This window comes from Apis laboriosa, unplaced genomic scaffold, assembly GCF_014066325.1.
Source record: "Apis laboriosa isolate Shangri-la unplaced genomic scaffold, ASM1406632v1 scaffold34_cov151, whole genome shotgun sequence".
Classification (NCBI taxonomy): Eukaryota; Metazoa; Arthropoda; class Insecta; order Hymenoptera; family Apidae; genus Apis; species Apis laboriosa.
In genome coordinates this window covers 7803700-7825446 of record NW_025222928.1, presented here as the reverse complement: position 1 = coordinate 7825446, position 21747 = coordinate 7803700, and the positions used below count along the sequence as shown (strand labels likewise).

The 21747-nt window shown below is 21.8% G+C and overlaps 5 protein-coding genes across 7 annotated transcripts; 4 read left to right on the top strand and 1 right to left on the bottom strand.

The window, feature by feature from the left end:
* Positions 1 to 328: 328 nt before the first annotated feature.
* LOC122714834 (ubiquitin carboxyl-terminal hydrolase 16) lies at positions 329 to 18797 on the bottom strand. Of its 3 annotated transcripts, none has more exons than XM_043936530.1 (15): positions 18779 to 18797; positions 6919 to 7023; positions 6301 to 6434; positions 6019 to 6209; positions 5420 to 5579; positions 5119 to 5286; positions 4704 to 4925; positions 4224 to 4486; positions 3672 to 3868; positions 3275 to 3521; positions 2866 to 3192; positions 2047 to 2284; positions 1510 to 1776; positions 919 to 1100; positions 329 to 724 (listed from the first exon to the last, which is right to left on the bottom strand). In XM_043936530.1, exons 2-15 carry the CDS (start codon positions 7004 to 7006, stop codon positions 652 to 654), a joined length of 2757 nt encoding a protein of 918 aa, XP_043792465.1. In that variant the 5' UTR covers positions 7007 to 7023; positions 18779 to 18797; the 3' UTR covers positions 329 to 651. The 3 variants fall into 3 exon arrangements, with proteins under 3 accessions (XP_043792465.1, XP_043792464.1, XP_043792466.1); XM_043936529.1 differs by lacking the exon at positions 18779 to 18797 and adding an exon at positions 7104 to 7264; XM_043936531.1 differs by lacking the exon at positions 18779 to 18797 and adding an exon at positions 7104 to 7264 and having other exon boundaries at positions 3672 to 3865.
* LOC122714836 (probable malonyl-CoA-acyl carrier protein transacylase, mitochondrial) lies at positions 7978 to 9374 on the top strand. The gene is made up of 2 exons (XM_043936532.1): positions 7978 to 8771; positions 8887 to 9374. Exons 1-2 carry the CDS (start codon positions 7978 to 7980, stop codon positions 9326 to 9328), a joined length of 1236 nt encoding a protein of 411 aa, XP_043792467.1. The 3' UTR covers positions 9329 to 9374.
* Positions 10190 to 11143, top strand: LOC122714838 (probable small nuclear ribonucleoprotein Sm D1). Its single transcript, XM_043936535.1, has 4 exons — positions 10190 to 10260; positions 10428 to 10504; positions 10581 to 10778; positions 10955 to 11143. The coding sequence occupies exons 1-4, from the start codon at positions 10247 to 10249 to the stop codon at positions 11035 to 11037; spliced, it is 372 nt and encodes a 123-aa protein (XP_043792470.1). The 5' UTR covers positions 10190 to 10246; the 3' UTR covers positions 11038 to 11143.
* LOC122714837 lies at positions 14323 to 20070 on the top strand. Its single transcript, XM_043936533.1, has 3 exons — positions 14323 to 14456; positions 17365 to 17576; positions 18915 to 20070. The coding sequence occupies exons 2-3, from the start codon at positions 17396 to 17398 to the stop codon at positions 19655 to 19657; spliced, it is 924 nt and encodes a 307-aa protein (XP_043792468.1). The 5' UTR covers positions 14323 to 14456; positions 17365 to 17395; the 3' UTR covers positions 19658 to 20070.
* Positions 20071 to 20909: 839 nt separating this feature from the next.
* On the top strand, positions 20910 to 21743 carry LOC122714980. The gene is made up of 2 exons (XM_043936818.1): positions 20910 to 21124; positions 21300 to 21743. The coding sequence occupies exons 1-2, from the start codon at positions 21089 to 21091 to the stop codon at positions 21666 to 21668; spliced, it is 405 nt and encodes a 134-aa protein (XP_043792753.1). The 5' UTR covers positions 20910 to 21088; the 3' UTR covers positions 21669 to 21743.
* The last annotated feature ends 4 nt before the right edge of the window (positions 21744 to 21747 follow it).

The window sequence follows — 21747 nt, the reverse complement described above, 5'->3', positions numbered from 1 at the left end:
AAGGTAAATATAAAATGTAATATGGATCTTTCCATTTAGTTTATTAATTATAATAACATCTAGAACAATTCTATTAAAGTGAATTTATTATTTAATGTCTTATTTATTTAATGATTAAAATATTAATTTCTAATAAAATTTTGTAATATAAAATTTTCTATTTACTTATTTCAGACATAAATTTTATTCTCTTATTTAAACTATTTTAATATTTTAAAATTGTTTTGATAATCTGATACTATTAGATTCTTATAATTGTTATGGAACAGAAGTATTAAACAAAATATCATTTGTTATTGTAGAGAATAATGCAGACAAATACTTTTAATATTTGAAAAAAATTAACATTTTACAATTATATTCTAAATAATGAGTATAATAATATCTCAAATTAAATATAAGAAGAAACTAAATAATGCTTTTTCAATATGATTAGTTAGAATGAAAAACGAAATAGATATAAATTTCCATTTGACGTCAATAATAAATTAATTTAAAATCGCGAATACCAAGAATAGGTTTTAATATTATTCTTGATTAATTTAAATAATCATAGTTTATATTTTAAAATCCATTCTATTATTTTTCATTTAATTTATTTCATTGTTTCAAAATCCAAATTTCTTGTATTTTAGTTAATTACCAAAATGCTCAAAGAATTCTTTCATAAAAAAGAAGATAAGCTTGTCTTTGTAACACTGTTGTTTCATCGACTTCCGTTACTCTAAAAAAATGAAATAAACTTTTAATCAAAATTAGCTACATAATAACTATAACTAATTAAATAATAGATTATATTTAATATTAAAAAAATAATTTAATAATATAAGTAAAATAAATGATATATGGTATATTTATACTTATATATAAAATACAATATAATATATAATTTTATATTAAAAATATAAATATATATACCTAGAATCCGAAACATGATACCATTTGCCAGGTGGTGGTTCCACTATAGATGATGGAGATGCAGCTGCTTCTTCAGTTTCAGATTCAGAACTTGAAGAATATGAATTTTCTTGTGTATTTTTAATATCTTTTGATGGTAAAAATGACCATCGAGGATCATCTGATGTTAATGGTAAACGTGACTAAAAAAGAATTTATCATTTTTTTAGAAATCATTTTTATATTTATATTTAATGATTTTAATTATTTATTTTCTTTTACTTTAAGTATCCTCTTCAACAAGTAGTAATATAATTGCAAATTCACAAAATCGTCTTGATGAGGATAAAAATATACATATCTTTAAATCAATTGTAATAAAATGAGCAATTCTAAGGATCAAATATAGTTTATTGAGAAAATTCTAATTATGACAATAGAAAATTTAAAAATATATATATAGAGTACAACTATTTTTTAAATTTTCTATTGTCATAATTAGAATTTTAATATATATATATAGAATTAGAATATATATATATATATAATAGATTTCTATATATATATTTATATATTTTTTTATAAATAAATTTTTCATATTTAAATAATTACCTTTATGTAAGCAACATAATGTCCACCATGGATAGTTCCGCTATGTTCGACAACGCCATACAGTGCATAAATTCTAGCTTTTTTATGATTCTTACATATAGGTGCTAGATCGAGTAGTATTGGAAATGAAACATGTCTTGTTACTTTTCGAAAATCAACTCGTTGAGCTTGAAATCGTTTTAAATGGAGGATCAGAACCGCAGGTACGCGAGAGATCAAATACTGCTTTGTACTTGGAGTGCATACCATTTTACAATTCTGTTTTATCTAATAATATGAATAATTTATAACATTTTATTATTAGATTCAAAACATTGTAATTTTTTTATATAAATATTTTAAATTATTTTTATATATTTAAATATTTAATGCACAATATTTGAATTTTCAAAATTATAATATAAAGAATTCTAAAATATTATTTTTCTATTTTATATTATTAATTATTTTGTTATTAAATATACATTAATTTTTAAATTAATTTAAAAAATAAAATTTTTTTATAATTTTTCTTAAATTTTTAATTATATAGAATACCTTTTTTTCATTGGCAGTACAAGCTTCACAACTGACTTTGTTGCTACCACTCATCAATTCTAGAGCTGTAAATTGATTTAAACATGATTGTATTGAGCATTCTCCTTCCTTAGTTAGATATCTAGTAGGTGGCTGTTGAAGACTGCCACCAATACCTATTTTTGAAATTCCAGAAGTGATATTATTGATTCCATTACTAATGTCATTTGAATAGTCTTCTATTTTTCTTCTTGTTTTCCTATTATCAAAATAAATGCATTAAATCGTTAAATTATATATTTTATAATTATACTACTTAAAAATATATTAAGTTTGTACATTAAAATATAATAATCTTTTAAAATAAAAAAAAAATAATATAATATAATATATATAAATTATAACATGCATATATCTGATTATATGTTAATAGTATATAATAAATAAATAAATAAATAAATAAATAAATAAATAAATAAATAATTAAATAAATAAATAATTAAATAAATAAATAAATAAATAATTAAATAAATAAATAAATAAATATATATATATATATGTATAATGAAATATTTTATATTTTTGTCAGACATATATATATATAATGAAATATTTTATATTTTTGTCAGACTTTTTTAAATTAAATTTAATTAAAAATATATAATATAGCAATATATAACATAAAAAATAAATTAAAAATATTTTATTTTTTATATAAAATCATTTCATAAAATATTAAAAATAAAAAAAGGATTATTTAAATATTAAAAATATTAAATATTAATACTATTTAAATATTAAAAATATTAAAAATTGAAAAAGAATAAATTTTAATGATACCATTGATTATAAGTAGATTCTTCTTGATCGATATGATTAATAGATTCCGTTAAATCGAGGCTAAATGTTGACAATTTAGTATTTTCTATACTTTTATCAACATTTGCTAAAATAATTGTAGAACTTGTATTCTCTTTTGATATAACCGAATTGAAATTAATCGAAGGAATATCTGGACTTGTTAAATCTGAGGTCATTGCTAAAGAAGTAGACAAAGAAAATCCAGTTTGAATTCCACTTTCATTTTCAAAACTTTCAGAACTGTCTAATGTATCTAAACCTTTTGTTTGTGATAAATTTGTTGTACATGCATTTGCTGAATTTGGACTATAAAACAATTATTAAATTAATAATTTTATTTAATAAAATCAATTTATTCTATTATTTTATTAATAATAATTAATAATACCTGGGCAATGAATTCGTATCAAAACGATTCAAAAGTTGTACTAAAGAAATATTATCTTTAGTATTAAGTTGTAAATAATTATCTAATGGTACTTCACTTATGGTTTCATTTGTTTTCATTGTATCAGTCGATGGAGAAGCAGGACTTGCTAAAGTAGATTGTTTTTCTGAACTATAGCCTGATTCACCAACTTCTGGAAGCAGACCTTCTATTTCTGCATTATCTTCTACATCTGCATCACTTTCTTCTATAAAAAAAATAAACATCTTTATTAATTATAAATAAACGTTCTATTGAATGTTCTATTCTTTTTATAAAATATTTGAATTAATAATATGAGATAATAATTTCCAAAAAATAATTCAAAATAATGTTTTTAAATCTTTAAGCAACTTACCAGATTTAAGATTATTTTCTTCAGCAATGTTATTCTTATTAGATATGAAATTATCATCTTGACGAATTTCTTGTTTTTTACTTTTTCGATTTTTTCGAGCAGCTTTTTTTTCTTTTTTTAATTGATGTTTCGAAGGTACATGTGAAATATTATTTCCCATTATATCAAATGTATCTTCAAATCCATTGTTCTTCCTTCTTAAATAAATATATGTGTAATAAAATTATTCAGTTAGAAATATTATTTCATTAATTAGTATTTTATCTAAATATTATATAAATTCATTTTGATTATTTAATAATAAAAATAAATTCTATATTGATTATAAAAACATATTAACATGCTTAAGTGAATATCCCTAACAATATCAATAAAAATCTATCTTTTATAATTATAATGAGTATTATAAAATATAAAATATAATTTTTGAAGTTCAACTTTTAAAAGTATATATAAAATATTTTATAAATAAAATTATATAACATAAATAATAAAATTAAATGACATATTCATGTCTTTTTTGTTCTCTCATATTTCAAGAATGATTCTTACTTTAAAATTGGTGGTTGTGGTTTATCTGCCATAACTGGCAAACTGAGATCTAAGAAGGGTTCTGTATTCTGTGAAGTATGATGACAATCAAGACATTCTAATGTGGAAACTAAAACTCCACGAAAAACAAGTTCTGCTCCAAGTAGTCTTGAATTGGCCTGATTTCCATAAAATTTTACGCGAGATTTGAGGCTCTCTTCTACTCCTTCAGGATTAGTTTTCTCATTCAAACCAACTTGTTTCAAAATTATACTTTGATATCTCTAAAAAATTTTCGTGTTTATTAATAAATATTACTAATAATGATCATTATTGAATTGATTAATGATTAAAACAAAGATTAATATTAAATTTTACAAATTATAAATATAAATAAATGATATTTATAAAGATATAATGATATATATAAATATTAATACATATATATGTCATAAAACTAAAAATATTATATATAAAATTAAATAAAATAAGTATATTTACTCTGAGATCTTCGTTTCGTACTATTTCCAGAAGATGTCTAAGAAGTTCATGCGAATCATGTTGTCCTCCATCCATACATTGCATCGTTTTTTTTTTAAATGAGTTTAATAATTCTGATGGACGATAAGATTGACGACCATCGCTGTTTTGCATTTCCGTAAGCGTCTTGCATAAAATTGAGGTAAAACTGCCCCAACCTTCCAAAGTACCTTCTATAGGTGGCTATAATAATAAAATTTAAATTTAAATACATATCATATAATTATCTATATAATTAAAAATTTATTGAAATTTAGTGAAATATTATTTATTTATTTTTATAGTTTTAAATAATTTAATTGATATAATATAAGAATTATTTTTTATATAATATATAATATATAATATATAATATATATTTTTAAAATTAACTTACTAAATCAGTTTCTTCAGAGTTATTAGAAAGTTTATGTTTGCCACCTGGTAAAATGAATTTTTGTCCTGGAAGACGCAAATCATCAAGAACTTTTACTAAGAAAGGTGTTTGTGCCAAACATTGTAAAACTGCATTAAAAAAACAAGTATTTCCTAAATTCATTAAACCCTAAAATAAATTTGGATATTTTAATTACTTATATTAATTTCTTTTATATTTATTAATATATTATATTTTAAAGCTATTTAATTTATTTCATATAAATTCATTAAAAAAAATAAATAATTATCACTGAACATACCCCTACTTTAGGTAAATTATATAAATTTTTTTCTTTTTCTAGCTTATCTGTATCAGTTCTAGTTTCTTTTTGATATTGAGATACTGACATTTTAGTTTGTGATGAAATAATAGAAGTGGTAGATCTTTTTATAAATTCCACTGTTTCTTGGAGTTTCTTCCTAAAAATTATAAATTACTATTTAATTTGAAAATTTAATCAAAGAAAATACATATATAATATTTTTTAATGATTAATTTAATTTAATTTTTAAATTATAATAAACATTTTTATTATTTTATTTTCAATATTATAATTGAAATTTTCAAAATAATCTTAAAATGTGAAGTAAGTAAAATAAATATCTAAATTAGTTATTTAATAATTTACACTTTGAAACATAATATATTTTAATTGTATTGATAATTAAATTTAACATTAATTCTTTAATTTTTGTAATCAGAATCTTTATAATATCATTACATTAATTTTTGTAATAATCATTACAAAAATTATAGGATATAAAGTTTCATATTTATTCATATCAGTTTTTATTTTTTGTATCTTGTATTTTATATATTTAAATATAATTTAAAATTTAAATCCATACATATACGTACCTACATCCAATATTAACTTTTGTTTCACATTGAAAACACCAAACACTCCAATAAAGACTCTCAACAACCATAACGTGACAATCACTATGTGGTTTTTTATAATGTTCTAAAGCATGTCCACATTCTTCTCTTCCACAACCTTGATGTCCACATTGTAAACAAATTAATATTGCTGAATTCATTACACATTCCTAAAATATTTTTGTCTGAATAATATTTCTTTTTAATATTTTTTTTAATTAAATTAAAAATCTAATTTATTTTAATTATTTGAATTTATACCTTTTCATTAGTTTTTGATGAATTATTCTTACATTTTTTACATATTGAACATTCTATACTAATTCCCATTTTATTAATACATTTCTTAATTTTATTAAAATTCACTGCCTTAGGAATATGAGGACATTTAATACCTATAAATAATAACATTTATAATTTTCACTTATAATATAAATATTATAAAAAAGAAATCAATAATTTAATAAAAAATTATATAAAAAAAAATTATTTTTTTTCTTTTATTTCTTTAATAATTTTGTATAATTAATTTAAAATATTTTTAATTTTTATCATTAATTTTTAATTTATTACATGAACTAATGAATTTCTCATGAAGATCTAAAAGTAGATATTAAATCATTTATATAAACTACTAATGTTAAATTTATAACTAATAATTTAGTTATAATTTAATTATAAATTTAATATTTGACTATTATTATATTAAATCACTCCAAAATTTAATTGTATTATAATTTATTGATTAAATATATTTTTTAAAATATAAATTAATAACATAAAATATTATGATCTAACTATTTAAAAAATATATAATTTTAATATAAAAAAATAAGTAAAATCTTAAAATTAAAATATTTTAAAAAAATTAATTCTAACCTGTAGTATTTGATTCGTTACAAGAATCAGTTGAACCTTCACTTAATTCTCCATTTGCATCAGGTTGTCGATTACGTTTTTTACTCATCTTGATTTATTTCCTAACTACATTAAATGCAATTGTCAATATTTATAAGTTTTATTACTTAATAGTTTGATAAACAAAAAAAACATGTGGAAATTACTTATACGATGTATTTTAGAAATTAGTTCATGATAACTTAAACAACTCCTAACATATAAATGTTACGTGTCGTTATAGTTTGTATAAATTCATTAAATAATTTTTTTAAATTCATTAATTTTTATAATAATTATTTAAAATAAACTAAAAATAAGTACTACAACAAAATATGTTGTCACAATTATTGTTGCTTGCACAATTTATATACTGCAGAATTCATACAATTACAAACTGTCGAAACTATAATGTGAACAGGGCTAACAACTTAAATTGATTACTAAATTTAGTTTGACTTTATTAATATGACATAATACAAATATTTTTAAATAAAGCAATAATAAATACAAATTAAATTAATAATTTTAATTTTTATTTAAATATCTTCAATATTCTTAAAATATATTCATTTTGCTCATATATATATATGTATATTATATATTATTAAATTATATATATATATTTTTTTCACTAAATCATAAGGAAACAAATCAAATCACATGATAGATGCTAAGATTTTAACTATTGGCTAATAAAATGTTAACATCAAGATAAGTTTTTATCATTTATTTATTATTAAGCTATTATTATTATTATTATTATTATTATTATTATTATTATTTATTATAAAGTTATCATTCATTTAAATTTCATAATAAACTATAATGAATAATATAACTTAACCTTATATATATGTTTAAAAAAGTTATTAATTGGAATAAATGATTATATTTTATATGATATATAAATTATTAATAGATTATAAATCTTATATTATATATTTTTTGTGATAAAATTAATTTTCAATAGAAGTTTTTATTTTTTAAATATATAATTTTGTAAATATTTAATACATATTAAATTTTAAATTAATTAGAATGTTTCAGCAATTATTATTTAAAAAAATATTTCCTTATGTACCAAAATATTATTGGTTAAATCGAATAAATCAGATTTCAAATAATTCAATAAAAGATGGGAATAATAATTGTGAACCAAAGACAAATGTATTTGAAAAAATCTCTTTGCAAAATTCATATAAGAAACAAGAAGTGTTACATTTACTTGAAAAAGCTGCAACATTTGAAGATGCTAAAGATAAAAATTGGATGACAAGTCCATATCCTAAGGATATTTCACCAAAAAAAGAAACAAAACCAAGTATTAATCCAAAAACTACTTCTGTTTTATTATTTCCTGGTCAAGGAATTATTAAAGTTGGTATGATTAAAAAGTACTTGAATTATTATGGTACTAAGGAACTTTTTGAAATAGCCAATGAAATAATCAATTATAATTTATTGAAACTTTGTTTGGATGGTCCACAAGAGAAATTAAATAGAACTGAATTTAATCAAGCTGCTACAATATTATTATCTTTAGCCGCACTAGAAAAAATTAAAGTAGAAAAACCTAAAGTATTTGAAACTTGTGTTGCTACAGCTGGATATAGTGTAGGAGAGATAACTGCTTTAATTGTCTCTAGTATAATAACTTTTGAAGATGGAATACGGTTAGTATGGACTAGAGGAAAAGCTATGCAATGTGCTGCAGATAAAGTACCTCAAGGAATGTTATCTGTCATTTGTACACCACAAACAAAAATTTCACAAGTTTGTGAAGAAGCAAACAAGTGGGCAATGAACATAGGTATTGAAAAACCAATATGCAGGTAATATTTTCAAATTATTTAATATTTAATAATTATATAATTTAATATATAACTATATATAACTTATATATATAATATATAATTTAATATTAATTATATAATTAACTGTTTTTAGAATTGCTATTTTTTTATGTTCAGAAAGAAAAATAATAGCAGGAAATATAGAAGCATTAGAATATATTGAAAAAAATAAAACACAATTTAATTTAAAAAATGTATCTAGATTACCTGTATCTGGAGCTTTTCATACACCATTGATGGAACCTGCTATAAAATCAGTTTTTAAAATGTTAAATTCCATAAAAATAAATGAACCTAGATGTAAAGTATATTCCAATTATAAAGGCTTGCCATATAGTAATTTACGAACAGTGAAAAAATATATATTGAAACAAATTGTCTCGCCAGTTAAATGGGAACAATGTTTGCAAAATATATATAGCAGACCTAAGGAAACATTATTTCCACAAACATATGATGTAGGATCAGAAGGAAGAATGAAAACTATTTTAAAATTAATTAATGCAAAAGCAAGTAAATCATGTACAGTAATTTAATTTATAATTGCTAAGATCAGATTTTAAATATATATTTTTTATTTAATTCTTTTGTCTTATTATAAATATGTATAAAATATTACAAAAAATAAAAATAAATTTGAAATAATTAAAAGATATTATATTTACACATAATAAAATAAGTAAAAAAATATCATTTATTTTAATTATTTATTATTTTATTTCTGCTATTATTTTTGACAATAATATATATACATAATAAATTGTTTAATTATTTTTTTAATTATTAAAATTAACAATATTTTTGATTTGATAAAATATTATAAGATATTTAAATTTTTTTTTTTCAATTATAAAATTCTTCTTTATTAGTATACTTTTTTAAATATGTTATTGTTATTTCAAGCGTGTTCAAAAATAATATCAGAAATATCATGAAAAATGATTTTATCACTTTTTTAACCTAAATATCAAATAACATCAAATAGTTTAAAATTTGTTATTTCACTTTGTCAAAATATTATCATTATATAATTTTATGATTTAACATTTAAATTTTGTTATTTAAATTATGTATCAAAATATTGTATGTAATCAAAAATATTATTTAATATTAAATTATATTATTTTTGTATTATGTAATGATATTTAAATATATCAAATGAATTTTTTCTTTATATTATTTATTATTCTTATTTATTTAATAAATATTTTATTTTTATTATTATTCTCGAATTATTTTACTAAATAAATAATTTTATTTGAGATATATAACTAGAATTATTTAGATAATGATAAAAATATTACTTATGTGATTTATGAGACAAAATGAAAGAGTTTTGGAACACAGATATATATATATATACAATATATATAGCGTTTTGTATACTTGTAAGAAAACGCGGCATGAAACTGAAATTGTAATTTTTTGATAACGTAAAAACATTCAACATTATCATGAAACTAGTAAGGTAAATTAATTTATTTATAATAATTTATTAAGAAATAATAAATATTTATATGAAATTAAAATTTTATGAAAAATTAATCAAATTTATAAAAATTGCGATTAATATTATATTATATGATGTCAAAATTTTTTCTTATAAAGTATAAAATAATTGCTATAAAATTTCAGATTTTTAATGAAACTCAGTCATGAGACTGTAACGATAGAATTAAAGAATGGTACCCAAGTACATGGTACTATTACCGGTAAGTCAGCATAACCTATAAAAAATTTATGTGTTTATATTTTTCTTAAAATATAAACTTATGTGTTCATTTGTAGGAGTAGACGTGGCAATGAATACGCATTTGAAGACTGTAAAAATGACAATAAAAAATAGGGATCCTGTACAATTAGATACATTAAGTTTACGAGGCAATAATATAAGGTATTATATATTACCAGACTCATTACCACTTGAAACGTTACTCATAGATGACACACCAAAAGCAAAAGCAAAAAAGAAAGAGGCTGCACGAGGTTTGTACATATATATATATATGTATATATATATATATAAAATTATTTTATATTATATTGTAATTAATATAAGTTGTAAACGTTTTACATATTGATAAAAAAATAAATAATTTATTTGGAAAGTGATTTTGAATAAAAAATATATCTTAAATAAAATTTGTTTATATCATTTTTAGGAGCAGTACGTGGTCGAGGTCGAGGAGGTCGTGGTACCAGAGGAGGTCGAGGGGGTCGTGGAAGAGGAAGGGGTAGACGATAATCAAACGATACACATTATTATTGTAATAAATCTGATTGAAATAATTAATTACAAAAATTTTTTTCATCTCAAAAAAATATTTGCATAATGTATTATCATATAATACGAAAATAATTCAATGAAATATATTGCTTTTGTAACTCATCAGAATTTTTAACTATTATGTCTCTTAATAGAAATTATTTTTTATTATTATCTTAAAATATATCAAAAAGTTTTATAATTTTTCCATACAGTTATTTTTGTATTTGCTATTATTTTATGATTTTTTATTGTATATTCACATTATAGATTCACAAATGTTAAAAATATATCAAATAATAGAATTATTTGTCATTATGTATAAGAATACAAAATATTTAAGATAGGAAATCATTTATTCTTTTCTCATATTTTATTATTTTCATATTTTAAAGAATAATACTATTTGAATAATAAACTGAAATTAATTCAAAAATATGTACTATGAATTAAATTTTGATATTAATTGAATGCAATATTTTTAATAGGACCATATTTATTAATAAACAACAAGCATATAATAAAAAAATTTATTAAAAAAATTTTATTTATCAGGTTTACAAAAAAAAATATTAGAAATTAATTTTAAATCTATATTGAATAGAAGAATATTAATATATATTCTCTTTTTTTAAAAAATATATGTAAGAGATATTTTCAGTAAATTTAAGAGAAAATTTTAGAGAAATTAAAAAATATTCAATATATACAAAACATAATTTTGAAATTTTTTTAGAAATGTAAGGTTAGGTTACAAAGTTCACTTGAAATCGTGGAAAGTACACTCTCTAAGTTATTCATTTATTATTCATTTAAAAACAAAATCGTTGAAATACATATAAGTGAATTTGTGAACAAAACTGTATGTTGTTCATGCCAATAAACAAACAGAGAGTAAGAAATAAATAGTGTCGTTACAATTTTGTGAAATTTTTAAAGAATATGTATCTATATATATATGAATTAAATTATCGAATGTAAATAAAACCACGTGATCAAAACTTGAAAAAGTTGAAGTTAAATTTACAATCTTAAAATATGAAACAAAAAGTTATTTTTTTTTTTGTATATTAATTTATATAAAATTATTTGTTTTTTTATTATTCTCCTGTTACATTGTTGTCTTTTTACGATAGAATTTATATTTTTTTTTATAATAAAGCGTGTTTTTTATAATTTATCGTAAATTTTAATTTTTTAAATGTTTTCCTACTTTCCGATGATTCAATTTATACTATTACAAATTATTTTATAAAACAAATTAATAACTGTTTAAATACATAACATGTGAAGCATATTTTGTTTCTTTACATTTTGTTATATATATATATATATATATATTATAATATAAAATGTGTTTTTAAAAAATGTATGATTTATATGCGATTATGAAAATATTTTCTTATAAATTAACATTTTGACAAATAGATTAGAATAATTCAATAAATACATTCTTATGAAAGTGATTATATTTTGATGTTTTATTTTTGTTATGAATTTATATGATGAAATTTATTATAATTTCGTCAAAATTATAATTTATTAGAAAATAAATCCATTATATCAATATATTATTGGGAAATATTCCATTGTTAATTATTGTTCGGTTTATTAACGTTTAAAGATATTTTCGTTGATTTTTAATTGTCAATGATCAAAAAAATAAAATTTTAAAATAATTTTTTTTTATTTTTTTTTTTTTTACCTTATTTTGGATCATAAAATTATCTCTTAAATTTTTAACCAACTTTGTACAAATATTCAGTATATTATATATTATCTATTCCTCTAAAATATTTAACAATATTGGAAACAAATTTATATTATAAATTTAAAAATGGGATACATGATACATAGCACGTACTCAAAAATATCAATTAAAATACAATATATATATATACAATACATATATGTAAATATTGATTTATTATTAATTGCATTTAATTGTATGTAAATATAATATGATATTTTAATATTAAATATTAATATTTATAATTTCATAATACATGTATTATTTCATTTTCTTATGATTTTATAAGAGTATAATAACCTTTTTTTTACTTTATTTTAACTTGTATTTTTTTTTATTTAGATTTGTATTTTGTTCTTTCGCATTTTTTTTCTTCATCTTTGAAGTTTCAAAAAATACATATAATAAAAATATTATATTTCAAATTTTATAAAAATTTATCTGAATTTATAATATTAAAATATAAAGTTATTGGAATGGTTTGGAGTTTTATATCTCATTCTATATATTCAAAGATAAATAATAAAAAAAAAAAAAAAATGAACGGAGAGGCAGAAATTTAGAATTAAGAATTAGAAATAAAAATTTAAATTTTAAAGAACTTTAAAATGATAAATTAATAAGCTTTATTGAAAAGAAAGAAACATAAAAATATATATAAATGAATTTTTACGCACAAATCATCTATAACAAACAAAAAAATTCATCATAAATTATAATCAAACTTCTCTAAATAAAATTGTTGATTTTCTCGGAAACATATAAATAAATTATATTTATACAATTTATAACGTCACTCTACTTGGAGGATTTATGATACATGTAAAAGATTATTAATAGATATTCAATATATTCGTCATTACAATACGTATGCATATGTATCATACATCATTAAATAGAAAATGTAAAATGGTACATATTAAGTTTCAAATGTGTTCAGTATTAGTCATACATTAATTTTAGAAAATATATACATACATATGTATATGTATTTTATATCAAGTTTTAAGTTTGCACATAATTTTGTAAGCTATACGTGTTTAATATTAAAACATTTTTTCATAATATATTGTTTTCGAACATAAAATATCGATTTCCCTAAATTTAAGAAAATTTGATTTATTAAATTTGTTAATAACACTAATAATATAAATGCTACTTTATTTCTATTATTAACATTAATATAATTAAGGAGCAAAATTGATTGGTAATAACGTATGATTACATTTTGAATTTTTTTGAAGCATGTTTGTTTTATTAATTAATTAAAAATCTATGAAAATATTAAATCATATGTATTTGATATTATTATATCAATTAAGATTTAAAGATACAAGAAATAGCAGATAAATGATAATGATACATTTAAAAAAATAATTTTTTCATAGTTTAGTATATATTATTCTATATCTCTAATAATATTACAAATTATTGTAAAAAATAAATATGTAATAAAGATAAAAAAGATGAAAAATGTTAATAAATATTTTTATTAAGTATTAGTAAATTAATAGAAAATACATATTGGACGAAAGAGATACTATAAAGAAGGAGGGAGTAGATCTCGGAGTGGGAAATAACGAGCGTTGCAACGTCTGCGAGAGTCGTGTCGCTACTTCCGAGGAAATAACATCTTATAGGATACTTTGTAAGTTCAGATATTATAAAATACTATGATTTTATCATGCTATTTAATTAAAATTTTTTTGCATTTACATATATACTTGCATATATATCTGTTAAGATGGATAGATTAATGTTAAATTAATTTATTTGAATAATATTTAAATATCATTCTGTGCATTGTTTCGAATGGAGAGATCAATATTTTAATTAATAATAAAAAAAGTGAAGAATAGCGCGGATAGAGAAATAATGTCATTATAATATTTATTTCGTCACAACATTGATGTAAATATATTATTACATATAATTTATAATAGCAATTTCTTAATTTATCTTAAAATTTTGATTTGTTATAAATCTAATAAATATATAACCAGAAAATATGAGAAAACAGAAAAGTTATTTTCTTTCGTTATTTCCGATTATTTCTTTTTTTTACCATCTAATTATTATTTATCATTATGTGTTATTATTACGTTTATTTATTTATTTTCATGATTTCTTGATCATATTATTTACTTTTTGATAAATAAGTTATATTTTTGTTTTTACCATTATAAACATGGATTCATATTTTTTTTATTTCTTTTAATATTATTTTTAAAATTCATTTTACTATCTTTGATAATTTTATATTGTAATTAAAATTTGATTTTTTAATTAATATATTAATATTTATATAACATTTATATATTAAATTAATATATTTACGTTGTAAATTTAATACGAACATCCATTAGAATCAATTATTCGTTAATATGAAATATTTATACAAAATAATTTAAATCAAAATGATTTTGAAATTGATATCATCATTTTAACACTATGTCTGCAAGCTAAATTTGGTAGTTCTTACGTAACGTGTTAACGAACGCACATTCTGAATACACGTACTATTCATTTCAAATTAAATTTCATCAAAACAAATATCAACAAACAATAATAATGGAATTAAAAATGAAAATAAGGATGAAAATAAAACAAGATTATATTGTCATTATATTTCCATGATTTTCAATGTTTTTGATATTTTTTTCATTTTGCTAGTTATTTTAATATTCTTTAAAACAACAAAATCTTAATTAAATTTTTTTTAGAATATATTAAATAATTTAATATTTCACATTATGTGAAACACTAATTGCTAAAAAGTATAAATATTTTTCATAAAATTTTATATTGAATTTCGCTGATAGTTTAAATTTATTTATTGCGCATAATAATTATAAATAATTCAGTATTTTACATTATTTGAAAAAAAGATGAGTTTATTTTATGATTATTAGATAATAATATAATTAAATATTTTTATTAAATAAATAAAATTTTTTAAATGGTGTAACAAACAGATTGTGTGGACGTAGCATAAACATTGTTCACAATGTTGCTTAAATTATTGATAATAACATCATTTTTTTTCGTTATATAATTTTATGTTAATTGTTCCATTTTTTTATTAAATTTGAATATTTATTCATATATCTATTTTTTATTATGCACGCCACTGATATTAAGATAAAAAAATAAAAAATCAAATAAATTTTTAATTCTTGTTGAAAAAGACTATATATATTGGGAAAAAATATTTTTGAGAATCGATTATGTTTGATTGGATACACATATTAATAATTAAAAATCTCGAATCCTATATTTTGTTTTAAATGCAAAAACGATTTTTTTGAAAAATAATAATATATTGGATTATCTGTTTGATGATATTTGTTATAATTTCAATTCAATTATTTTTGATTTTATTTATTTATATATATATATATTTTTTTTTACTGATTTTTCACTTTCTATAATATTATGATAATACTGTTAATAAGTTATATATATATATATATATATATAATTAATTTTTAAAATTTAAAAATCATATTTGATATATTACATATCATTTAAATATTTTTTAACGCAATATTCAACGAATACAATACAACGTAGCAATATAGAATAATACGACAGAATAATTTTATAATAACTAATCATAATAATAAAAATTTGAAGCAAATATTAAAAAGAATAGATATTATAATACATTATAATATATCGATTCATTATATTGAAAACAAAATAAAAAAGATGGAATTTTCTTTTTAAATATTTAATTTAATTAGTGAAAGAATGTACGTGAAATGAAAAAAAAAAAAAAAATGGATATTTTTGTTTACTTTTATACATAATATATAATATGTCTAGATAAAAGATTGTACATAAGTATATAGATAGAAACATAAAGAAAAGAAGATAAAAGTAAAAAAAATTTGAAAAAAAAGAAAAAAGAAAAAAAGAACAATAGGGTCAAATGTACTTTGTAATTGGAGGCGGTTGTCCGGGACTTGAGAGTACTGTGTGCCAGTTTAGTTCACGGACACCAAATTAGACACGGTCTATTTTTGAACAACTTATAGTTGCTTGTTCCAATTTACTGATTACTCATACTAGGAACTGTATAGCAAAATTAAATGAGGGATATTCAATGTTTGGAATTGTTTAAAAATTTTGTTTAATAAATTGGTGGGTGAGAAATAGGGAAAAAAAAAGGATTTCTTCCATTCGAAATTATTACACGTCATTTCAAATTGATTGATCGATCTTTCTTTTAAATAATTACAACAATTAATTTTAATCCATAATCAATTTATAATTATAATAATGATTAAAATTTATTCAGAATCGTAACATAAAATTAAAAGAAAAAAAATGTTTGTTAATTTTTTTATATATCATAATAACGCACAAATTATTTAATATATTTTCCAAGTTGTTTTATTCCGATTTTTTTTTTTTTTTTTTTTTGCAATTTTATTACACCACCAAAGGATTCGAATAAGAATCAATCTTTACTTAAATTGTTATTCGTAATTTCTCTATCTCGATCTCCAAACTGTAACAAATTAATTTATTACGAATAAATGTAATTTCAGGTAGCGAAGAAGATAGTATTCTATATCCAAGATGTCAAGACCGATCCTTAGCAGACCGCGTACGCGCGTGTATGGATGCAACTATGACAAAGGGGAGTCGTATTATAAGCCAATGGTCGATCACTTGGATCGAAAGTATAGCTCACGACCACTTTTTTCTGAACCAAGAAATTCGTTGGCCGACGAGATTGCAGCCCGGCGAGGCGACATCGGTAACATCTTCAGTCGTTTTCCAAAATGGTTTTAAGGAGTGAACATATATCCTATTCCTTTTCTTTCTTTTTTTTTTTTTTTTTTTCTCTCCCCTCCCCTCCCCTTCCCTCCCTCCCCCCTCTTCCTCCCCTTTAACTACTACGTCAGTAACTTTTTTCCATCGTCAATAAGAAAAAACGTTGGATTATTTTTCGGCATGTCCAATCCAATTCCTAATGTGACGACGATGAATGTATTGTTTTATATATATACGTATATCTGCTGTTACAGCCACACAAAAGAAAAAAAAAAAAAAAAAAGAAAAAAAAAAAGAAAGAAAAAAATAAGACGAAAAATTTTATTCAACGATCAACATAATTCAAGGAAAAACCTTTGCACTAATAACAGAATAAAATAAAATCACAATGACATAAAAAAGCTGCATCGTCTAATGATTTATTACATCCTGTGACACGAAACGAGTACAAAGATACTTTCGTACTACTACTACTATTACTATATATATATCATTTTACATTACATTCGGATATTATTTCTCTCTATACTGTATGTATGTATGTAAAAGTGTAAAGACGTGATCTTTGAGAAAAACAAATTTTTCCCTTTCATCTCTTAATTTTTTTATAGATCTCATATTATTAAATATAAAAACCAATTGTTATTTATAATTCGTTGTAAAAGAGATATCTTCGAATCTTAAAACCGTATATATATATATATATATATTTTATTAATACATTACAATCCACACACGTACGAACGTTAAAAAAATTGATTCAAAATTTCATATATAATTAATATTTATAAGAGTTGGAAGATAAATTGTTGATACAATAATTTTTAAAAATTCATTAGAATTAAGAAAATTTAAATATTTTTTTCATTACAATATTATATATGTATATATAATTATTTTTTTTTTGAAGAATTTTATTTTCAATATAAGAAATTTTTGTTATTAAAATGAATGTTGTAATAATAATAATAATAATAATAATAATAATAATAATAATAATAATAATAAATATAAATATATTTACATTTGAATATAAAAAAAAAATAAATCTGAATTTTTAATTACATTTGAAAATGAATTTATTAAAATATTATTATCTATTGTTTTAGAAATTAATTTAATAAAGATTGAATGGAGAGGTGTACGTTACAAAACGAGGGTAAATTAACATAAATATGTACTCACACATTCGCTATTATCCGAAGAAAGATCCGCGGATAACACGGTCGAAAAATTCTTAAAACACGACGAAATTAATGGAAATATGTATATGTGTATGATCCTTAACAGCCTGCATATTTTGAGATGTCCGTTTTTACAGGCACGCGTGACCTCTCCGCCCCTCGCAACAGTCCCCTTGGACGTGACCTTGACCTTGAATCAGATCCTTCCATTCGCGGCCCACAATTACCCACACTACCCTCCTCGGCCACTGCCGACAACTTGTTCGCCCCCGAAGACGAGGATGTCGTCTACGACAGCCGTGGGCAGCGTAGTCGGCGCCGATTCGCCGACAATTTTGCCAACGATGTCGTAGCAACGACGCAACATTTGAAAGCGAAACTGGCCGCGATCGGGTTGGAGGACGAGGTCGAAGCCGCGTTGGGGAGATCGCGACGTGCACGCCGCGATGACGAGGACCGGGACGAAACTGGCCGAAGCGCTAGGAGGAATCTGTGGAGGGATGTTAAGTCGATCGGCGAAGAGGCGGAGGCAACGTTCAAAAGACGTTCGAAGATGTTCGACGAGATCGCGGATCGTTCGTCGGATGAGGGAAGGCCGATGCTCGCCAAATGGTCGAAACTGACGATGGACGATAACGAAAATTCGGTCGCGGCAAGCGCCGCTGCGACCAGGGCGAAACAGACGAAGGCACGTTTGAACGATCTCGAGTCCGAGATGGAGGAGCTAGCGGAGAGGCAAGCGAAGAGGGAGCGCAGGGCAGCCGCTCTCAGGGCGTTGATCAACGAAAATATCGCCGACACGGAGAACGTTCAGGAGCAGTCGGTTGTTAGCAAAAAGGTTTCCATCCGCGAACGTGCCGAGAAACACGTCGCTTTTTAGGAATATTCTATATTCGATTCTAAGATAAGATTAAATATTTATGACCTAAAGGTATGATAACGATCGTGTTTTTATTATTCAAAGGAAAGAGAAATATATATAAGTCGTATATGTATTGTGCGTTACCAGCAACATCCCATCCTATCCTTCTTGTTATTCTATTTTTAATATATATATCTATCTCTTTTTGTTCCTAATGATCCTACGAATATTCTTTGTATGTACATATATCGTTTCGGATCGTCCCTTTCTTGCATCGTCAGCTATAACGAACATGTATTCACATTCACACGAATAATATTGATATCTGTACAAAGTGTAGTAGGACATTAGCAATATCGTGAAAATATAATTTTAATCGATTATATATTCAATTGTAACGTATAATGTATAATAGATTCTTTACGTAATCATACAAGCGTATGTTATTATATACGTATATGTATATATACACGCAATAACAAATTATATGATTATATTTATTTTACATACTTTACTTTATTACTGATGATATTTTATTGAAAGAAGATATATTTTGTTGAATCATAATTTTATAATTTTTATCGATAAGAAAAAAAAAAAAAATTTGAAAAATTATTTCTTATTTAATTATATATATGCCAATTTAACTTTAAAAAGGTTGTTAAAAAAATATAGCGTAATTTATGTTTGATTATTCGATATCTCGTAAATTCTATGTAAAATAAAGATATATACTTTATCTTATCTTATCTATAAAATCTATCTAAGGATTAATTTTATTATACTACTCCTTTTGTCGTTTTAGGATTGTTAGGGTTCAAATTACAATAAAATAAGAAAGACATTGTCCTAATGTTATTGTATGTATTCATTCTTCTTATTTGTAAATAAATTTTGTTCTTTATTTGTGCCACGATATGTTTGCATGTTGTATAATTATTCATTCTTCCAAAATATTTCTCTTTTCATAATTTAATTCTCCCTTTTCTTTTTTAATTTTTTCTTTCTTTTACCTTCCAATATAACTTCGATCTACCCAAAGATACACAATTGACAACATATCTCGTAACATATAATCATCGTAATCGTGTACGTTTCTACTTTAAATTCCATATACATACATATATATATATATATATATGTATATTAGCAATGATTCTCAAATAGTTTTACATTATTAATAATAATAAAGATAAACGATACAAGGAGGGTAATCTTTCGCAAAAAATTTTTTGACATTTTTTTTTTTTTTTTTAATAAGATTAAAATTTCCATCTAATATCGTCAATTCAAATTTTAGGTTCTCACAATCCATCGGGATATCGTAATGAATTTTTAGATGATTTGGATTATATATACGATCGAGCAATCGAGGATGATTTCGAGGATGATTTCGTTACCAGTCAACGACGTTACAAGGAACGAGCTTCTGCTGCATTTGCCGAAGATATGGCTGAATTGAGGCGCAAACGGAGGGACATGCAGGTTATATTTGCACCCAGAATACGCGTATATAGTTGATTTGGAAAATATATTTATCACTGAAAAGAGGTGTACAAGGTNTATATATATATATATATATATATATATATATATATATGTAAACATTCTTGTTCTGTTAAGGAGTTTAAAACTTTTGAATTGTCGCTTGTATTTGCAGGATCGTATATTCGACGTGATCGATTTGAACGCAGAAATCGAGAAAGCGAGGAATACGCTTGAACAAGCGGATATTATTTTCCAGCGACACGCGACGAAATTTGACAACACGGAGAATTACGATGACATGAGATTAAAAAAATTCCCCAATTTAGATGCTTTGCCGGAGAAAGCAGCACCGAAAACCATAAAATTTGTGAAAATGCCTAATGTAAATATTGAACCGTGTGTGCCTCATCCTATAAAACCAAGGCAAGAGAAAATTAATTTGTCAATAGAACCGAATGAAATTGCGGATCCTTTAAATACCATTACATTGTTGCCGTTGAAAAGAAAATTCTCGAATAAGAAGAAAAGCGTTTCATTCTAAAAAAATTATTCAGTAAATATTTTAAGATATTATTGTATGATAAAAAAAGAATATAAAAATGTACCCACATCATTTAATA

Excerpts from the sequence above, each read along its gene's own strand:
- LOC122714834 (XM_043936530.1), bottom strand. The coding sequence starts at position 7,006 with ATGAGTAAAAAACGTAATCGACAACCTGATGCAAATGGAGAATTAAGT. Across the intron at positions 3,193-3,274 it reads GATACGAATTCATTGCCCAG|TCCAAATTCAGCAAATGCAT; the intron begins GTATTATTAATT and ends ATTGTTTTATAG. Across the intron at positions 725-918 it reads TATCATGTTTCGGATTCTAG|AGTAACGGAAGTCGATGAAA; the intron begins GTATATATATTT and ends TCATTTTTTTAG.
- LOC122714836 (XM_043936532.1), top strand. The coding sequence starts at position 7,978 with ATGTTTCAGCAATTATTATTTAAAAAAATATTTCCTTATGTACCAAAA. Across the intron at positions 8,772-8,886 it reads ATTGAAAAACCAATATGCAG|AATTGCTATTTTTTTATGTT; the intron begins GTAATATTTTCA and ends AACTGTTTTTAG.
- LOC122714838 (XM_043936535.1), top strand. Across the intron at positions 10,505-10,580 it reads AGTACATGGTACTATTACCG|GAGTAGACGTGGCAATGAAT; the intron begins GTAAGTCAGCAT and ends GTTCATTTGTAG. Across the intron at positions 10,779-10,954 it reads AAAGAAAGAGGCTGCACGAG|GAGCAGTACGTGGTCGAGGT; the intron begins GTTTGTACATAT and ends TATCATTTTTAG.
- LOC122714837 (XM_043936533.1), top strand. The coding sequence starts at position 17,396 with ATGTCAAGACCGATCCTTAGCAGACCGCGTACGCGCGTGTATGGATGC. Across the intron at positions 17,577-18,914 it reads AGCCCGGCGAGGCGACATCG|GCACGCGTGACCTCTCCGCC; the intron begins GTAACATCTTCA and ends CCGTTTTTACAG.
- LOC122714980 (XM_043936818.1), top strand. The coding sequence starts at position 21,089 with ATGGCTGAATTGAGGCGCAAACGGAGGGACATGCAG. Across the intron at positions 21,125-21,299 it reads GCAAACGGAGGGACATGCAG|GATCGTATATTCGACGTGAT; the intron begins GTTATATTTGCA and ends TTGTATTTGCAG.